This window comes from Cydia fagiglandana, chromosome 8 (assembly GCF_963556715.1).
Source record: "Cydia fagiglandana chromosome 8, ilCydFagi1.1, whole genome shotgun sequence".
NCBI lineage: Eukaryota > Metazoa > Arthropoda > Insecta > Lepidoptera > Tortricidae > Cydia > Cydia fagiglandana.
In genome coordinates, this window is record NC_085939.1 from 6,323,768 (window position 1) to 6,345,405 (window position 21,638).

Genomic DNA, 21,638 nt, shown 5'->3' on the forward strand with positions numbered 1-21,638 from the left:
ATACAAACTTCCACCCCACTTTTCACATCCTCAAAAGATGCTTTTGGTTATAAAAACCATCCTATGTCCTGTGTCGAGACTGAAACTATTTCTATACAAAATTTCAACGAAATTGGTTCAGCGGTTTAAGCGTGAAGAGGGATTTTTAAAAATATATTTTTTTTAATTTTGGTTTTACTTCGGAATAGTGTCAATGTGATACCATAAATGAATTCAGCACCCCCGATTTATACGAAAATGATACCAAACATGGCCTAACAGCATCACTGATGTAGATATCAAGATAAAATTAAAATCCCTAAATAAACTTTCAAGAGCGGGTATCTCAAAAACTATTCAAGTTATCGAAAAACTTGACTAGATAAAACTTGTAACTAATTTTATGAGCTTTCGGTTTGTCTTAGTAGTCATGTCGCTAAGATGCAAAGTTTCCAAGATATCAATGAAAAACCGAAAAATTCGACCTTCTTACCCCCCTCTACCCCGCAGCACCGGGGCTACAGCCGGGGACTTTTGATATGTTCACCTCCTAACTAGTCTAAACAAAGTTACGTAGTCAAAAATTGTGTTCCTAGCATTTCCCTCTACAACGTTTTTTGAGCATTCATTTACTGACCTATAACCCTTCTCGTAGTTGGGGGAAATATCCATTTCACTGATAAATTAAAGTAAAAAAAAACTAATTCTAAAAGGAAACAGTTCCTTAATATTTACTTTAAGAAATATCAAAACAAAGAAAAAAGATTTTTAATGTTCTTAATTTTAGCGTCCGGTACATCGTGAGACGTAAGTACCTAAGTACATACTTATTTGGGCATGTCTATTTAAAGTTGTATTTTAGATTTCGCATTTTTTAAATTATTTCCACTCAGAATTACGAAGTCTTTCGATCCTCCGAAAAAGTGTCCCCAAAATTACATACAAGTTTTTTTGTCCGTTTTGTAACGGTTATAGAAGTTTGTATTGAAAACCGTAACCAAACAGACCAAAAATTTTGTGAACACTTTATTTCTCAGTAAAAATTGAAAAGCTCGTGATTCCGAGTCTGAGTAGAAATAATATAAAAATTCCCAATTTAACACAAAAAGTTTGGCACAATTTTAAATAGAAATACCCATTTGTCAGCTAAATCGATCTCTCGCCCTTTTATGAAGTCAGTGAATAGAGTAGCGGTCGGAATGCGGCCCTGAGCGAGGCGACGACCGCTCCCGCCCGCGCCCGCTCGTGCCGTTCTCCGAAACGGGCACTAAGCAACAAAAATAACACGGCATTTCGGGATGCGCTTTTTTGTTTTGGTCATTATTATGGCAACAAGCTCTCTCCTTGTCTCCACGCGCTACTTAACATGCGTTGTCATGACGTTTATCCTTTTATCAATCGTTAGTTGCTTTATAGCCTTATTGCACTTCGATCAACAATAATTTAGTTTATTTTATCGGTCAACCCGTATTTTATCACTTCATCTCACACTCTGCCCGATCAATAATAAAATAAATAAATAAATACAAATAGTATATGACAATTTTACACAGATCGACCTAGTCTATACTTCGTTTTTTTAGCATTAGAAATTAGGTAAACAATCTTGATGTGTCTTTTAATTAAAAAATACATTTTAAAAATAAGTTACGGCAAATATGCAACAATTATGAATCTAATACGATCATTTATATTCTTCTGCTTTCATAAGTAAGTTTTTGATTTTTAAAAAGCGTTTTTCAATTAAAAGACATGCCAAGATCGCTTACCTTCTTGCAAGTTCTTTCTAATGCTAAAAAAACGGACTATAGTAAGCTTAATAAGGCTTTTGTTGTGGGTAGGTACTAGACGACGATATATACAATATACACATATATATAAATACTTATATACATAGAAAATCTCCATAACTTAGGAACAAATATTTGTGATGAACATGAACACAAATAAATGCCTTCAGACCATCAGGATTCGAATCCTCCGGGTCGGGAGATCGGGACCTCCTGCTTTGTGGGCACGGTCACAACACTACTGACTAGGCTAGGAGGCCGTTACATACTCTTATGTGTAGAAAATGTATCTAGTAAGTAAAGACGAAAGTGGACGACCAGAGGCGTGACTAGGGGTGGGTTGGAGGGGGCACGTGCCCCGGGCGCCGTCCAAGGGGGGGCGCCAAAATGAGCAAAAGACCTGTACCTCTCCGCCTTGCTAAAAGGCAGCAGGGAAACTTTTGTCAGTCATATTTACCACCACTGTGAAGTGTGAAATGCGGATGGTATTCTGGCCCACAGCGCAAAAGAGAAAGCCGATCTTTTACTCTTACTCTTTTTGCCTCGAACTCGACCTTGACAGACGACGGTAGCGCCCTACCGCCCGACATCCCGCAGTGCGAATAATCTATGCAAGAAACTTCCATCAAGGCGGGAGTTGCTATGCTTTCGTTTTATAAGGCGAGCGGGCCGAGTGCTTAAGAGTTGTGTCCCGTGTTAGCGCGTCTTTTCCGTTAGAGGTCTCCTGTCGAAGTTACCATCTTATGGACTCTCCAAGAGACTACCTATGCAAATGGATCGCTAGCCCTTTGTCCGGCAGGCGCATATGAGCCGTAGTAGACGGAACCTGGCCGCGTAGCCAAGATGTCAATCGCTTACGCTCTGTAGCGATCGAAACGCAACTGTCACTGTCACACTAATAAGGAAGAGTGATAGAGAGACATAATGCTTTTCGTTGTCGAAGCGATAGCGATTGTAACCTTGGCTAGGCCGGCTGCTTCAATAGCTGCTGCATATCTGTGACATGTTGTCTATCGACGACATTCATCGATATGCGGACGACAGTACTATACAAGGATGGCAAAAAAATAACTAAATTTCCGTTGCCAGGGAGGTTTTGGGTTTTGGGACTGAGCAACTTTTAACGGGACTAACCCCGAAATCGCGAAAAAAAAGTTTACCTTCCCATAGAAAATGGACCAGCCAAAATGTAGAAAACAGCCAAATTTTTTTTCGCGACTTAGGGGTTGGACTGATAGTAAAAGTTGCTCAGTATAATCCAAAAACCTGCCTGGCAACGAAAATGCAGTTATTTTTTAGCCACGCTGTATACCTACAGGCTGGTCCAAACCTTGACGCCCATAATTTGTTTTTAGAATCCTCGTCGTGGGTTATCAGAATATACCCCATCTACCGCTAAGAAAACCTCATTTTTCAAGGCACAACCCTTCCCATGTCAGGGAGTATTGGGACTTGGGAGCCTCGATCGGTGTTGACATCTCCATCAGTGACGTCCAATAATTTCGTAGCCACCTTGCTGGGTAGGCTGCGCTCGTATCAAAAAAAACTCGGTGTGCTCAATAAAGGGAGGCCACCGCCATACTTTACTCTGGGGTAGACTGATCCCATATATTGAGTACTGCTGTCACCTTTGGACAGGAGCACCTGGATGCCACCTTGGGTCCTTCAAATCAGTCCAAAGCCGCGCTGTACCTATGTATAGAGATCTCCAAAAAAGAAGTTTATAAGTTTTAAAACGGTCGGCAACGCGCATGTGTAGTGTAGTGTAGTGGAGTGTAGACGTCCATAGGATGCGGTGACCGCTTACCATCAGGTGGGTCGTAAGCTTGTTGGCCACCGAGGTACTAAAAAAACATAGGTACCTACACTGTATTTGTCTACATTAAAAGTAAACTTATTAAAGCAAAAAATAACCCTTTCGTTTCATTAAGCAGGCCACTGACGAGCCTTCCAAATGGATGCCGTTACAATGGATTCATCCAAATGGACGGCATCCTAATATTAAACATTGTACGTTTTTGACATTCACGGACCGATTTTGGATTGCAGCCACGCTATTTGGACTGTTGGAAGGCTTGTCAGTGGCCACCTTACGTTCATTTCGTTTGGGGGGGGGGGGGGGCGCAAATTTGGTGTCTGCCCCGGGCGCCATATCCTCTAGCTACGCCTCTGTGGACGACCGACCAGAAAAAGCCTTCCCTTATAAACATAGTGCCTATTTTCCTCTCTGGATATTAACATTATTGAAAATATGTTGACACAATTTGATGCATATCGACCACACCTATATATTCGAAGACATCAAAGGGGCTGATAGAATTTTTTTCGTATTTTTAATTATTATATACCTACCTCTAGTTATTTGTTTTTCTTTAAAATTAATAAAAAATCAAACGACGGTAGTTAGGTACATAAAATAGTGTAAACATACTTTCAGTAATGTTAATATCCAGTCCAGAGAGAAAAATACGTTTAAAAGGAAAACCGGCGGTTTCCCTTTTCCTCTTAATTATGTAAAAAAAAGGTAAGCGTCACTTGTCTGGATTTGCCAAATTTAATATGAAGTTATTTATCAATAATTACCAAGTTTTACATAGTTTGGTAATGTCTCTAACTCAAGAAGTAAGGTTTGTGTCACTGAGATACAAATCAAAACCTAGAAGCTTAGAAGAATATTTTATTTTATTTGGTGTTAACATATTACAATCTAATGTCTAATTTAAAATGAGCTCCTCATTTGATGCACATTTCTGACTTTTTTGCCTCATACAGCCCTATATTAAATAAATTAAATAATTAGGTAAGTAGTTAAACGGAATGGGAACACACAAAATGGCGGGCTCTCTGTTGCTGTTGGTCAGTCGGTTCGTGTGATACTGTCAGCAGCCTAGCTATTCACGGCACAGTTTGTTCTCGACTGTGAGTTCATCCCTAGAGTAACTTGACTCGAGGTTCCCTAGTAAGTTTGCGTGGCTGGAGGCCAGACTTTTGCTGGTTACTACTTAGTGATGTGGGTGGCAGTATATAACAGGACCGAGCCGTTGGCCTTCCGCCCTACACATCCGTCCACGATAAGCACTCGGCCCGGGTCCAAACCTAATATCAAGATAAATACCAAACGAACACTTGAATAGGTAAAAAGTGTCTTGATATTTCATGATCTACGCAAAATCAATGAACGAATATACCTCGGAGCGAATAAACTATTTTGTTGGTGCATTTTCGTCCTAGTAATATTTATTGTATAGGTAACTGCATAGAACATTGCCTTCGTTCCTCGAGAAATTTTCAAAATAATTTATTTAAGATTAGATTTTGCCTTCTGCAAATAAGTTAAACTAAAGATCTTACAATATACCGAATACATTTTGAATCGACATTTACTCGACATACTTAAGTACCTTCCTGCAATACATTTCTGAGTATTCACGATGACTCCATTGATAGAAATTAACAAAGAGAAAGCGAAACAGAGGGTTTCAACACATTGCGAGGGCAAAGCAACCCTTGATCAATGAACTGGACATACGAGTAAGCCTTGGCGGAACAAAGCATGTCTAAAACGCATTGAACATTCCGGTTCAGTCCACGCAAGTGATCCTACGGGTTCTCACTTCACAGTATGGCGCAATTAGTGTTCGTGCTACATAAAATTTAGATGATTATTTTACACAAAATGTAATAACTACCTACTTGAATCTTTTTGTTGGAGAGTAAGATCGATGACTGACTCAATTATTTTTGTAAAAGAAGTTAAAGTTAGATAATTATAGCAATCCAGCTTAATACGGAGTTATCACACTACCACTATAGGAGAGAAAACGAGCCTTTTGGCATTTTGAGATTAATAGGTCACTGTCGTTCGCGGTATTATGGTAAGGGGTTCTAAATGTCACGGGAAAGTTGCCGCAAATTTACCGAATTATTTAAATCGAACCAAAAATACGAATATTTTTTCATTACATTGTACATAGGTACCTACTTATAAATCGTGGTATTTTACGCCAGGTGAAGCGTTTGTTAAAATTGTACTTAAAACTAGTTATAAACCTGAGAATCAAAGTTTAACTAAATACATAGTTCTAATTCAGCATTGTTAATAGACAAATGGTATCCGTTTCAACATTTTCGGCGATAACCTCGCACTATCAGAGTCAAGTTGAATAGAAACAAGTTAAATTGTATTACGAGTAGTGCCTACTTACATAATATTTTGTACTAATAAGGATATTTCTATTATGTACTCTACATAAACTGACATAGTAACCTGCTATGTGTTTTGCATAGATTTTCTTTGTAGCTGGAATTTATAATAAGATAAATTACAAAAAAAAAAATCTCAATCAATTCTCGTCAAATTTTGTGAGGTGGTTCTATAATATTTATATTACTTCATCATAAATTTTACTCACAGAGCCACTAGTTAAGATAGTCTAAACTAAACTTTAAAAAGTAACTCTCACATAACACAATAATGTCAATAATACATACAGTTAACAATGATAAAATAGGATGGTTAATTTTAAGAACAGTAGGTATACTTACTGGTGTGTGATAGTCTGTAGGTAATCTACATACGCATGGGTCGGAATTAGAAGCATGAAAATGAAATAATCATTTATTTTTCAATCTTTAAGGACGGTTTGTCTTTGTCGCGATGCACGTCATAGACCCATAAATAATTAGATAAAAATCTTGGTTGCTGTGAATGAACGCTGGACGATAAGGGTTCATTCTGAAAAGGCGGTTATGGTGTTAGAGGTCGACTGATAAGCGGCCTATGTGCCGCCGAATCGCTGCGTTTTATCACACCACATTAAACGGTTATGTTTAAATACTACACTAAAAATACTTAAAAGTAAACCAAGTTGAGCGTAGCAAAATATCGAAGGAATTAAATAAGAGAAATTACAAATTTTTAGGCTCACAGAACTTTATTTAAAATTTTCTGATAAAAGACGTTTGACAAGTCCATTACATGTCGAGCTAATAGTTTTATGTAAAACATTTTTTAAATAATCTTAAGCCGTCTGAACAAATATCAGTGCAATTTGGTCTGACTTTCATACTGAGACCTAAATAAAGGAACTAAAAGGGCACCTCAGAAAATAGTCTAGTAAACAAGGAAGGCGAGTCTAATTCGAGTAGTCATTCTATATCGGGCTGTTATGCCACAGAGGACTAATCTGACAGAGGAACTGCTGCATACTTATTGTTTTATTAACATTGTTTTAAAACAATAGGTATGTATGGCATCATCTCAGATCAAATAATTTGTCATTTGATCGGAGATGATGCCATTTGAAAATTCTATCTACGGATGTCTTGTATTCTATTACAATATGACTACTTATAACAAGTTTGCTTGCCTAGAGCTAGTAATTAATTAAATATGGGCTCATGTTTGGTCGACTACGATATAAATTTTTTAATCGTTACAAAAATGTGGCTATACCTACTATAAAAGTTCCGTTTGAGTTACGGGTTATAAAATAAGAGCGTCACAGTTTACTTCTTTTCTTACTAATTTAATACATTTAACTATGACATACATTTAATTACAGAAGCAATATTTTGAGTATAATTACGAGAATTACATAAAATATCCAATAAGACACCCATACAAAAAGTGTTCAACAAATCGAATTAATCAAATGTGAATCGGTTTGTAATCACTACTCGGTTGTATGAAACTGTTGCTCTGTAAGTTTAGTCCTCGCCGGTTCCCTGCAGTACCTACCTACTATAATATATGCACTATGCAGCAACAATCGTCAACTCGCCTGTGTCGTAACGTATTATGGTTCCATGCGTTATTAAGGAGACGGAAGCTAAGAGACACCGTCGACACTTTCCCCGTTTGCAGTATCGGGTTACTTTGCAGCAAAGGCTAAATAAATAAATAGTTGTTAGTGCTTGTATGTTTATAAACTATCTGGACGCTGAGTTAATACGATGCTTGTGCTTATACATCGTGTGGATTGTAAGAGGTAAACAATCACATCACACATTAAGTCTTCATACATTAAGTCAGTCATATCATATCTTAGTTTAATCAGCAACCGTTTGAAAAAAAAAAGTTGTATGTATGTAAAGCCTAAATTTGAGTGTTCTCAAGATTTGCAGAAAACTGTTGAAAAAAAAAATAGTTGTTGTAGTGTAGTTTTTTTATTTATGTATTCTTATTGTTCGTTTTTTTTAGCATTAGAAAGAACTTGCAAGAAGGTAAGCGATCTTGGCATGTCTTTTAATTGAAAAACGCTTTTTATAAATCAAAAACTATTACTTATGAAAGCAGAAGAATATAAATGATCGTATTAGATTCATATTTGTTACATATTTGCCGTAACTTATTTTTAAAATGTGTTTTTCAATTAAAAGACACATCAAGATTGTTTACCTAATTTCTAATGCTAAAAAAAACGAAGTATAGTATTGAAAATAGATACATACTTTTTGTTGAACATAAATAGAAAGGATGCCGCCATGTCATTCGCATCTGGAATCGACATGGCAGTGCGCATCGATTGGTTAAAGTAATAAAGAAGCCATATATGGTTCGGCTTCGAGTGTCCGCGTATAGAAATGCGGGGTAGATAATCGGGTTTAATCGTGGGAATGTATGGTTTCTTAGAAGAGAATAATGTAAGTACCGGTACCTACTACAACAAACTCGAGAAAAGCGTAATAATAACCTGTTTATTTAAACAGAAATTGGGTTTCAAAAGTAGACAAAAAGCGTATTATGTATTAAATTGTAAAAACAACATAATCAACAGTGTATTAATATAACTTTTTATTATTTTAAAACCGGGGTCGTCGCAGTCGTCACATGTTTCAGCAGCATATCGGCACTACTTTGAAAAAATCTCGTATCTCACTGCTACTTAAAGTTGAAAGGCAGTAACTCTGTATGCATCCCATACCACTATAGATATCACTTTTTTTTTCATTTGATTGACAGAACAAGATACGAGTTTTTTTCAAAGTAGTGCCGATATATTTATGCCGTAAATTGGTAAAAAAATGTATTGAATAAAAAAAATGTTTTTGTAGTCGTGAATTCTCCCATATGAGCCAGTCTCCTGGACTCCCCCTACCGAATAGCTAGGCGAGAAGCTGAGAGCGATTAAAAATGTAGGATGTGAGATAATGGTTACAGCCAGTTGCCTAATTTTGGAACTTGTTTCACGTCACGTGATACTATTAAAATCTCAGGGCGACGACCTCTGTTATCGAGGCAGATTAAGTAACATATTTTTAAAAGCCCAGTACTAACTCCCGCTCCTTTCATGTCTATAGTATTTTAAAGTTGGCTTCGGCTCCGCGCACGTCCGTTCGTAATGATTAATGAAAACGACCAACGAATGCATAAATCAAATAAACTTAAAAATACTTTCGTAGAAGGATTTTTCTCATACGGTTTATCTTGCTACGAGCAAAATAAAAGATGCTTCTCTTATTTATCCTGATTTTAAGTTGTTTTGGCAGACCTTTAACCGTTAGCCTGTACACGGACTATACAAAGAAGACATTTGACTTGAGATTTAATGCTCTGAGCGTCAAGTATAACCAATTCAGGTTATTAGGATTACTACGCATCAAGCTCTATTTCGATTATTTTAATACGCAAATGGAGCAGCCTCCCTGATAATCTGGTGTAAGAGTACCCAACTAGTGCCATTTAGAAGTACTGGAATTCCATCCTCAAGGAGTTTATGTAATTATGATAATTCGTCCTAGATAAATAATAATTTAACTTAGGATTTAAGGTTACTAAAATGGACTTTGTCCGATGCAAGTAAATTAAATAATCAGTAGGAATTACATCAATACAAACGAAGGAATGGCTTTATAACAGCGAAACGCTAAATATGCAATAACATGGTTTAGTTGGGACAAACGATTGCCGTGATGCACCCATCTGCTCCACACGTGTTGCGTGGTTTCCGAGTCCGACGGAACGCGAATCCTTCAATCCACCACATTGTTCACATCGTAACATATTTGACTATTCATCATCATCATCATCATCTCAGCCATAAGACGTCCACTGCTGAACATAGGCCTCCCCCTTTTTTGGGGGGTGAATGCCATAATCGCCACGCTTGGCAGGCGGGTTGGCGATCGCAGTCGAGTACACCGAATCTGAGGGACGCTGCTGCCCGTCCACCGGTGGTCTTGGACGTTGTTTAAGGACATACCCGGATCCTGGACGTAGTTTAAGGACATACCCGGGTCCCCGGGTCATCGGGTATTTGACTATTAATAGAGGGTAATTAATTAGTTACATAAACAGTGTAAACCGAATATGGCACGTAACCAACAACCACTGGTTAAATCATGTATGTGTTTCTAGAAAGTAAATGAGTAGGTAAGTATTTAAAAAGTAGCTTTTTAAAAATCATTAGGGTATGTAGAAAACTAAGAAATATTACTAACATCCGTGACCACAACCATACGCCCGACGATAACCTCGTGTTATACCTACATGAGACACAATATATATTTTCCAATTAATCTGAGTGAACTCGAATGCAAAGCTTCTATATAGGCCGACCCCTCGGAGCCTCACCTCGAGCGTTCCAAGCGAAATCCTATGCTCAAAGCTTTCATTTGTTTTTTTTTATACAAGGTAAGGTATAAGCGAGCGTGGCTCACTCCGCGATTTCGTCGCTTTGCAACAGGTAGCTAAAATTACATCCGTCCTACACCAATTTTGGTGGCAAGCCATAAGTCCTGATCGTAACAGACGCGTTTTGTTAGAGAGTGAGTCTTCTTTACCTATTACTATTGTTTATTATGTGGTATAATCACTAACCTTCTTTGCGCATGGCTCGCAGCCCTCACGAGCTGGCGCGCCGCTCGCAGCCTCGAGTCCCACGCGGCGCACGCGTCGCCGGCGTCGGCGCCGACCGACGACACCACCCACTGCTGCTCTTCGATCTACCATCACAAAATTCAGCATAAGGGTCATTTTCACGAAAAAAATACATCAACATGTAAACCACATGTATTATAAATATTACCTAACCTTGGTTAAGGTTATGGACATACTAAGTCGGATAGACCATCTAAAGTGGGGGTGGACAGGACACATGCTGAGATGCAAATTAGACAAATGGAGCAAACAAGTTACCCTATGGTACCCAACGGAAGTAGAAAACAAAGACATCCGAAAACAAGATGGGTAGATGAAATCCGCTTAACCTTGGGGCCCTACTTGTCCAGAGTTGCAGAAGACAGAGTACAGTGGAGAAGGTTGGAGGAGGCCTATGCCAAGAGGCACACCGAACTGCGGGACATTTTGTAAAAAAAAACCGGGCAAGTGCGAGTCGGACTCGCGCACGAAGGGTTCCGTACCATAATGCAAAAAAAAGAAATAAGCAAAAAAAAAAACGGTCACCCATCCAAGTACTGACCAGTGACCACTCCCGACGTTGCTTAACTTTGGTCAAAAATCACGTTTGTTGTATGGGAGCCCCATTTAAATCTTTATTTTATTCTGTTTTTAGTATTTGTTGTTATAGCGGCATCAGAAATACATCATCTGTGAAAATTTCAACTGTCTAGCTATCACGGTTCGTGAGATACAGCCTGGTGACAGACGGACGGACGGACGGACGGACAGCGAAGTCTTAGTAATAGGGTCCCGTTTTACCCTTTGGGTACGGAATCCTTAAAAACGATAACATTTAAAAAAACCTTTGAACCCGAAGATCGGAAATAAAAGGCTATATAGATAGATAGATAGATTATAAATATTATAATTTATATCGCATCGCACCCCGGATAGTTACAAATGTTACAATCACCTCTAATAATTACACAAACTAAATACGAGAGTGCAATTTATTAGGACCTATAAGGACAACTTTTTTTCATTGATATTTAATTGCGGTTAATTTTTAGCCTTTTTAGCCCTGTTGAATGAAACAGATGGGGAACTAAATACAAAACGCTTTTAAAAATGTAGTAGTTACATAATACACAATGCACACACATATAGTAAAGTAAATCTTTATTTCAGTACATATATGATATTGAGCATAAGTATTAAACATAAGACATAAGCAGGTACTCGAATAACATAAACCAAGAGGCAGTGCCTGTCCTCTAGGTAGAGTTACGACAGCGAACTGATATACATGGAAGTATTCTGTCCGCTTAGTTATGACCCAACGTAAACTATTCGATTGTAGGCGGTGCTTACAAACTATTCGATTCGCAACTTCAGTTCGTCCGAGATGACAGTCAGTGACGGATGGCTAAATTGATTTATAAAAACAACGTTTTTTTGTAATTAAAAATGTTTTCATGTGTCGTGAAGTGGTGCAGAAGTTATTTTAGTTCATACCAAGGATAGTGGAATCACTTTTCACTTGTAGCAAACAGATAACTTCAGTAAAATTTGGAATAAACATGACGATTTGTTTTCAATACTACCGTGCTAAGCTAAAACGTAACAACTGCATACGACTTTCATAACAACATACGACTTTTTAATTTGCGAGGATAATAGGGATGGTGTTATGCCAAATGAAGTAGACTATTTTATTAACTTGTGCTTGGTTTAGGTATTTTCTATATAATTATAAATGTAGTAGGTAATGAATTCTTTCTTACAGATTTGTATTTTCCTTTTTTATTTCATGAGATGGAGCTGTAAAAAAACTACCTCATTCATTCAAATTAATAATCAAAGGGTCTAGCCGTGTTTGTATGGGGCATCGGCCCCAGAAGCCAAATTGATTGCCGTTTTGCCAATTTATTAGGCCAGATGTAAGATGCTATTTCACCAAAAAAATAACCCTAAAATGCTGCAGGTTTTTGAGAAAATTAAAAAAAAAAGAAAATTGGTTTTCATTTTTTTTTATCTAAACTACCGAACCGATTTTTTTGTAACTTATACACATTATGTAAGTAATCTAGATGAATTATTTAAAAAAAAATGGAGGTTCAAATATTCTTATAACTAGTAATATTTTCACTTTTAATTTTCAAATTTTTTTTTTTTATATTTCCGAAATAGGGACACCCACCAATTTTGGGTATTTTATGTATAAATTAATTTTCTATAACATATATTTTTTTCAAAAATATTCATTTGGCTCAACAGGGTAAAAATACCGTATGTATGTATGTAATGTATGAACAGACACAACCGGGAGAACTCCCGGTCCCATATCGACCACCGCGCCGCTCTGTACGAATTTGAATTTCGAACGTAACAAATTGCTAAAATGGACTATAATATAGTCTATAATAGCCGCATACAGCCAATAATAATAATATTATTATTATTGGCTGTATGCGGCTTGGTTGTCGTCGCGTCACGAAATTAAAAAACCGGCCAAGTGCGATTAGGACTCGCGTTTCTAGGGTTCCGTACATAAGTCCGACTCACGCTTGACTGCACATTTTTAATAGGTTTTCCTGTCATCTAGAGGTAAATAACTATTGTGAGTATTTTTTTCAAAATTTTAGACTCAGTAGTTTCGGAATTAAAGGGGGGGAATGGTCATTTTTTCGCGATTTTCTTAAATAACTTCGAACCTATGTATTTTAAAATTATATAAAAATATCCCATCTTTGGGTCACGAATTTACATATGTGTACCAAATTACGACTTAATTGGTCCAGTAGTTTCCGAGAAAATAGGCTGTGACAGACGGACAGACAGACAGACGCACGAGTGATCCTATAAGAGCTTACGTTTTCCTCTAAGGACAGCGGGCTTTTTTCTATATAATCAATCGCATATTCTCGAACCCGTTTGCAGATATTGCTAAGAACGTATAGTTAGACCGTAAAAAGTCTGCAGCGATGTTGATAGCCCACGCAGTGCAAGTGTCATTTTAAACGTCAAACTTCTATGAAATTATGACGTACACTTAACACTTACACTGCGTGGGCTATCAAATCCGCTGCAGACTTTGTTTGGTGCGACTTTAGTAATGTAACGATCTTGGAGATTTTGAAAATATTTTGTGTATAATCTCCTTTTTAGGGTTCCGTACCCAAAGGGTAAAACGGGACCCTATTACTAAGACTTCGCTGTCCGTCCGGCCGTCCGTCCGTCCGTCCGTCCGTCTGTCACCAGGCTGTATCTCACGAACCGTGATAGCTAGACAGTTGAAATTTTCACAGATGATGTATTTCTGTTGCCGCTATAACAACAAATACTAAAAACAGAATAAAATAAAGATTTAAATGGGGCTCCCATACAACAAACGTGATTTTCGACCAAAGTTAAGCAACGTCGGGAGGGGTCAGTACTTGGATGGGTGACCGTTTTTTTTTTGCTTTTTTTTGTTTTTTTTTGCATTATGGTACGGAACCCTTCGTGCGCGAGTCCGACTCGCACTTGCCCGGTTTTTTTCCATTGCAAGATCAATATCAACGCAGCTCATATTAAAACGGAACTTTTTAGTGAGCCGCGTTTCCCGCCTTTTTATTTTTTAATTTCGTGACGCGACGACAAGCAAGCCGCATACAGCCAATAATAATATAGTCCATTTTAGCAATTTGTTACGTTCGAAATTCAAATTCGTACAGAGCGGCGCGGTGGTCGATATGGGACCGGGAGTTCTCCCGGTTGTGTCTGTTCATACATTACATACATACATACGGTATTTTTACCCTGTTGAGCCAAATGAATATTTTTGAAAAAAATATATGTTATAGAACATTAATTTATACATAAAATACCCAAAATTGGTGGGTGTCCCTATTTCGGAAACATAAAAAAAAAATTTTTGAAAAATTAAAAGTGAAAATATTACTAGTTATAAGAATATTTGAAACTCCATTTTTTTTTTAATAATTTATCTAGATTACTTACATAATGTGTATAAGTTACAAAAAAATCGGTTCGGTAGTTTAGATAAAAAAAAATGAAAACCAATTTTCTTTTTTTTTAATTTTCTCAAAAACCTGCAGCATTTTAGGGTTATTTTTTTGGTGAAATAGCATCTTATATCTGGCCTAATAAATTGGCAAAACGGCAATCAATTTGGCTTCTGGGGCCGATGCCCCATACAAACACGGCTAGACCCTTTGATATTATCATTTTACATTACTTTCCATTCAGATTCCCACAAGATGCTATTCGCAGAGAACTATGGAAAAAGCTGTCCAATTAGAGAGACATGAAATTAAGTGGATGCCTGGAAAGATATCTAGAATATGTTCTATTCATGAGATATAACTCGTGAGATAATCATGCCCGGTCTCCTATATGTAGATACACTTCCACTGAATTAATTTAACAAATACACACATTATCTGAAAATGTTGATCATTCGAATCCACCCTCTACCGTCACATATATGTAGGTTCTCTCTCAAGCCATTTCCGTCAGTATAAAAGAGCGGCAAATTTAGAAAATGTAAGCGCGCGAACGGGTGTGGTCCCATACAAAATTTTAATTTAGCACCTTTTTCTACTGACAAACTTGCTTGACCGGCTATATACATATAAAATATTTCCATTGGAACTGAAAGTGGGGATTTATTGTGACTCCGCCTATTCAAATATTTTTGACCCGATTCGTGTACCCATGTAAATTTTGCAGGCTGTATAGCCAGTCCGAATTCTAAGATCAAGTTTACCATACATTTACAATGGCGTACTTGATCTTAGAAAAACGGACAGACTATTATACCTGAACGTGACTTCGCACTGCCATACAAATTTATAATAAAATATACAAAATACTTATTATAGCGCAATACATTTATACAACAATGATATATTTACTTATGTTGAGTTAGTCTGTCACTTCATAACAACATTTTAACTAGTTATCTTTTAATCTGCATTAAATTATTATACGTGAATTATTTGACTGGTTCTTCAATGTATGGCATAAACCTATCCCTGTCCAAGTCATATTCTAATCAAATATGAACCGCAAACTCTCAGCGGCCAGTACGTACAGCAAGAAGGTTATTAGCGGATTAATGTCGCTGATTGGTAGTTATTGACATTATATGCATTTCATCTACACTTAGCTATGTACCATTAGTGTAATAAAGATGACTATTATTTTGTTTACCAGCTTTGATTACAGGCTCTGTAAACGCGTCGTCTTATTTAAATGTAGGCGTGATTTTGTATGTGTGCTAATTTGGCCCGAGAATTTGAACGGTAATGTTCCTAAAGGCGGTTTCCATACTAAATATATGCGTTCACTGAGTTACGAGTATTCAAACAACAAGTAGCGCGATAGTTAACACAATCAGACATAGATTATTAGTAATGGTGGGTTATACAGGTGAACCTTTTCTCCGAATATACCTACTTTTCATATATTTTGAGGTAGTATGTTCTAGGTATGTGTGCCAACCCAACGTAGTATATAAAAAAAAACTAAAACGCACCTTAGTGAGTATCTCTTTGAAGTCCTTGACAATGGACACGGGCCGCTTGGCTTTGTCGCTGTAGTAGGTGATGGCGAGGCGCGCGCCCGCGAACCACAGCTCTAGCTCGTTCAGCGCGCTTCGGATCGCCGATTCATTGGACGCGCTTGCACTTATTTTCTAGATGAAAATAATCTAACGTTAGATATTCGAAAGTATACTAATTGGGAGTTTTGTATAGACGAATATTTATGGACTTCAAAATATCGGGTTCATATGTATACCTGTGGGCCCAGTGAAAAAGGGTACAAGTCTCACGCAGCTTAGGAGTAAAAGGGCACAGGTGTTACTTGGAACTTATACCCATTTACAACCGCGCTGCCCGAGACTTATACCTTTTTTCACTAGGGACACAGGATTTACATTTTGTCACCTTATTGCAATGTTTAATAATTAAGGTTAAGTATACATATTTATGAATCAACTATCTATAATTTACTACTCTTTTTACTTCACTAAGAACCCCAAATTAAAGCTCAACTTACTCAAGGATCTAATCAGACCTTATAGTATGTACATATAGTTTTATGGCAACCATGCACAAAGTAAGTTTATACCTAGAGAAGAAAATAAATCCTGAATATCAGTAGTATTAATTAGCAAAACTACGATGCAGAAATTTAACACCTCTGTTTTCTGAATATTATTTTAAGATGCTGGCCCATGTTGATTTCTTACAGTAAGAAAATGAATCGACATTAGAAAGACATGAAATAACAAAGTACATGCTAGTTTAAGTGCTGTACCGTTACTATTTATGTGAATGCATAAACCGTCATCCCGTGCCGGACTATCAGTCATTGACACGGATGAACAATAGGTTTTTTATAACTTCACCCACTATGAATAGGACGCTACTATTCTGCCTGTATTCAATGCTTATCTTTTCTTCAATGTATATATAGACAAAGCTAGAAGAACTAAAACGCGAAAATCTGTGCAAAACATTGCTGCCGAAAATATATCCACTCGAATAGATGGCCGACGGGCACCGTGACGACGAGGCAAAGCACACACAAAACACATCGAAAAATTAAAAGCCTTATCTTCTTACCCCCTTATTCATAATTTTCATAAACGTCTGCTAAAGTTGCCAAGCCGATAAAAATCGTTTGTCCCTTTCCAACGTATTAGTATGATCGAAAGAGACAAACGATTATTATCGGCTTGTCAACTTTAGTAGACGTTTATGAATAAGGGGGTTAGATTTTTACTTGTGTATGTAATAATACTTTCTCATCGCCTTTAACTATTCGTGTAAGGGATAAAATGTAAATTGAGTAATTGAGGCTTGCAAAGTGTTATGAATAAGGGGTAAGAAAAAATCGTGCCTCTGAGTTGGACAGCTGAAGAAGGCGCTATGTTTTGTGGTAACTGAATTGTTATACATTATTTTTGGCAACCTGAGTTACCGCATTACGAAGCCATACAGCGCATCTATACACTTGTCAAATTCGAAGCATGATTTTGTCTTAGGGCTGACAGACGGACTGCAACTTGCAACTGCAACGCCGACGTTGCAGCTGACGTGCAGTCATATAAATTTCAGTCGGGTTGCTGTACATCTGTATTGGCCCTTAGAGGCCCTTTACATATCCAAGGCCCACTTGCACCATTCCACTAACCCGGGGTTAACCGGTTAAACCTGGAGTTACCATGGATACCAGTACAAATTGACACTAGGTTAATGGTTTTACCGCCTAATCCCCGGGTTAGTGGAATGGTGCAAGTGGATCTTATACAATAATTGTATCAAGCCGCTGAAACATTGGATACCTGCAGAAGTTTGATGTGCCTCTTTATATTGGCCGCAGCACTCAAAAGGTCCTTCACTTGGAGACTCTCTGGTTTTTTGTATTCCATTTCTAATATACCGTAGACCTCGTGCCAGTGACGCTCGGTGAAGTCGGTGCCGCGAAGATACTTCAGTAATGTTGTCAAATCCTTCAACAAGCCGTAGGGTTAAATATACATATTAACAACTATAAGACTACCCATTTCTTACTATAGAAAGCAAATGTTTGTAACTTTAGACAAAAAGACATCAAAAAGGTCCAATTTTGCTATTTTCGATTCTATTTCAATATTGATGAATTTAACCGAAGCAAAACGTAATCTTACAGAATACTTATCAAGTTCCTGCTTCAAATATAAAGTGACTGTTGTATACGGTTCCAGTTTCGAGCTCCATTTGGACGTGAAGTCATCGAGCAGATGTAGTTTCTTGTGGAATACAATCCAGTCCTGTTCAGCGATAGATTCAAAATCTACAACATAAGAATAGGTTAGGGTTTTTAAGTTTTTTCAATATCTTGTAGGCCTGGCTAGGCGTGGTCTTAAAGACCAGTATGTCGTGACATTAGGAAATAAATATATAAAAAGTGTAATCCGTAAGCTTTTATCTATGAGACGGTATCCTAAGCTACCTCCAATTACCTACTTAAGATACTTTCCATCTGATCAGAAGTTAAAAGTAACCATAAATAACCAACCAATAACCAATTGTAGATGTCTGTTTGGCCCTATGGTTGACTGGTAGAGAATGCCATTTGGCATTAAGTCCGCCATATGTGCATTTTTGTATATACTTTGTGCAATAAAGTTTAAATAAATAAATAAATAAGAATATGACTTCACAAAACAGCAGATCCATTTTAACTTTATTATAAAATATCCAAATTACTATAGGTGTATAATCAGTCTCCGCGAAATCATACATCAAATACGGAACCCTAAAAATTCTGAAATAAACAAAGATCCCGACTGTTTGAAGTCGGTTAATAAAAATAGCTACCTTCATTGTACTCTTTCATCACCGTCCAAAGGTTCATATCTTCCGTAATAAGTTTTTCAGCTTGCTCCCACGAGCCAGATACGGTCGGTGCCATGTTGAACTTCTCGCATTCCTTCCTACAAGATAAACTACATGTTAAGATGACTCATGTACAGATTGACGCGACATCAAAAGGACTTTTGGTTCTTAGGGCGACTAACACGAATATGACTTTTATACTTACGACAGTACGACCCCCTATGCATATGTTTTCGTCTAGTGACCCCATTTTTTGAGGTTCTCACGTTTGTTCAAAAATAATGTTTTTGTTTAAAAATTACTAATATTTAATGCTTATACTAATGTAATTTAATTTTATATGGTCAGAGGCGTAACTAGGGGGGGGGTTGGAGGGGGCACGTGCCCCGGGCGCCGTCCAAGGGGGGGCGCCAAAATGAGCAAAAGACCTGTACCTCTCCGCCTTGCTAAAAGGCAGCAGGGAAACTTTTGTCAGTCATATTTACCACCACTGTGAAGTGTGAAATGCGGATGGTATTCTGGCCCACAGCGCAAAAGAGAAAGCCGATCTTTTACTCTTACTCTTTTTGCCTCGAACTCGACCTTGACAGACGACGGTAGCGCCCTACCGCCCGACATCCCGCAGTGCGAATAATCTATGCAAGAAACTTCCATCAAGGCGGGAGTTGCTATGCTTTCGTTTTATAAGGTGAGCGGGCCGAGTGCTTCAGAGTTGTGTCCCGTGTTAGCGCGTCTTTTCCGTTAGAGGTCTCCTGTCGAAGTTACCATCTTATGGACTCTCCAAGAGACTACCTATGCAAATGGATCGCTAGCCCTTTGTCCGGCAGGCGCATATGAGCCGTAGTAGACGGAACCTGGCCGCGTAGCCAAGATGTCAATCGCTTACGCTCTGTAGCGATCGAAACGCAACTGTCACTGTCACACTAATAAGGAAGAGTGATAGAGAGACATAATGCTTTTCGTTGTCGAAGCGATAGCGATTGTAACCTTGGCTAGGCCGGCTGCTTCAATAGCTGCTGCATATCTGTGACATGTTGTCTATCGACGACATTCATCGATATGCGGACGACAGTACTATACAAGGATGGCAAAAAAATAACTAAATTTCCGTTGCCAGGGAGGTTTTGGGTTTTGGGACTGAGCAACTTTTAACGGGACTAACCCCGAAATCGCGAAAAAAAAGTTTACCTTCCCATAGAAAATGGACCAGCCAAAATGTAGAAAACAGCCAAATTTTTTTTCGCGACTTAGGGGTTGGACTAATAGTAAAAGTTGCTCAGTATAATCCAAAAACCTGCCTGGCAACGAAAATGCAGTTATTTTTTAGCCACCCTGTATACCTACAGGCTGGTCCAAACCTTGACGCCCATAATTTGTTTTTAGAATCCTCGTCGTGGGTTATCAGAATATACCCCATCTACCGCTAAGAAAACCTAATTTTTCAAGGCACAACCCTTCCCATGTCAGGGAGTATTGGGACTTGGGAGCCTCGATCGGTGTTGACATCTCCATCAGTGACGTCCAATAATTTCGTAGCCACCTTGCTGGGTAGGCTGCGCTCGTATCAAAAAAAACTCGGTGTGCTCAATAAAGGGAGGCCACCGCCATACTTTACTCTGGGGTAGACTGATCCCATATATTGAGTACTGCTGTCACCTTTGGACAGGAGCACCTGGATGCCACCTTGGGTCCTTCAAATCAGTCCAAAGCCGCGCTGTACCTATGTATAGAGATCTCCAAAAAAGAAGTTTATAAGTTTTAAAACGGTCGGCAACGCGCATGTGTAGTGTAGTGTAGTGGAGTGTAGACGTCCATAGGATGCGGTGACCGCTTACCATCAGGTGGGTCGTAAGCTTTAACATTGTACGTTTTTGACATTCACGGACCGATTTTGGATTGCAGCCACGCTATTTGGACTGTTGGAAGGCTTGTCAGTGGCCACCTTACGTTCATTTCGTTTGGGGGGGGGGGGGGGGGGGGCGCAAATTTGGTGTCTGCCCCGGGCGCCATATCCTCTAGCTACGCCTCTGTATATGGTAATACTCTGCAATAACTAAATCCAAATACAAGAAATACCGTTTGTACTGAAAGAAAAAAAATAATGTTTTTTTATTTTTTTATTGACGGGTAGGATTACAACATATGTGAAAAGGGCTATTACCAGGGAAAGCAATAGGGCTCTGCCAATGTACTGACAATATTGTTTCGAGCCCATGCATGCAGCAGTGCTGTAAGAGAGGACAATATGATTTGGACAACGTTTTTGAAAAGTCCTTTTTTTCAGCAATAAAAGTCTCATGCAATTTTATTCTACGATCAAAATAAACTACATTAAACATTGCTATTATGGTTCCCATTACTGGGTCATTATATATTCATGTGTTAAATTTATTAAAATAAACAAAATTGTTGCGCGGAACTAGACGAAATAATTTTCATCGGGGCTCGTACACCCACGTGCTGGGCTCAAGTGTATTGGGAATAATCGGAACTGTTCTTGTGGACTTGTTTTTTAACAAAATACAGTGGAACTTGTACGAAATTAATGACGATGACGGAAAGATGTTGCCTCAATAAGTACATTAAAAAAGTATAATACTAACTTTTTTAACAATTTCTAAAAGTAAGTAGTCA

At 38.1% G+C, this 21,638-nt stretch overlaps 1 protein-coding gene across 1 annotated transcript in view; it reads right to left on the minus strand.

Moving 5' to 3' along the window:
* Positions 1–21,638, minus strand: part of LOC134666919 (cytoplasmic dynein 2 heavy chain 1) — a 106,945-nt gene that overhangs the window by 66,343 nt on the left and 18,964 nt on the right. The window contains exons 21-25 of the mRNA XM_063524224.1: positions 18,987–19,102; positions 18,314–18,459; positions 17,969–18,136; positions 16,154–16,312; positions 10,591–10,715 (exon numbers count right to left, since the gene is read on the minus strand). Of these exons, the coding sequence (XP_063380294.1) occupies positions 10,591–10,715; positions 16,154–16,312; positions 17,969–18,136; positions 18,314–18,459; positions 18,987–19,102 (714 nt within the window). The remainder of the gene's footprint in view (positions 1–10,590; positions 10,716–16,153; positions 16,313–17,968; positions 18,137–18,313; positions 18,460–18,986; positions 19,103–21,638) is intronic.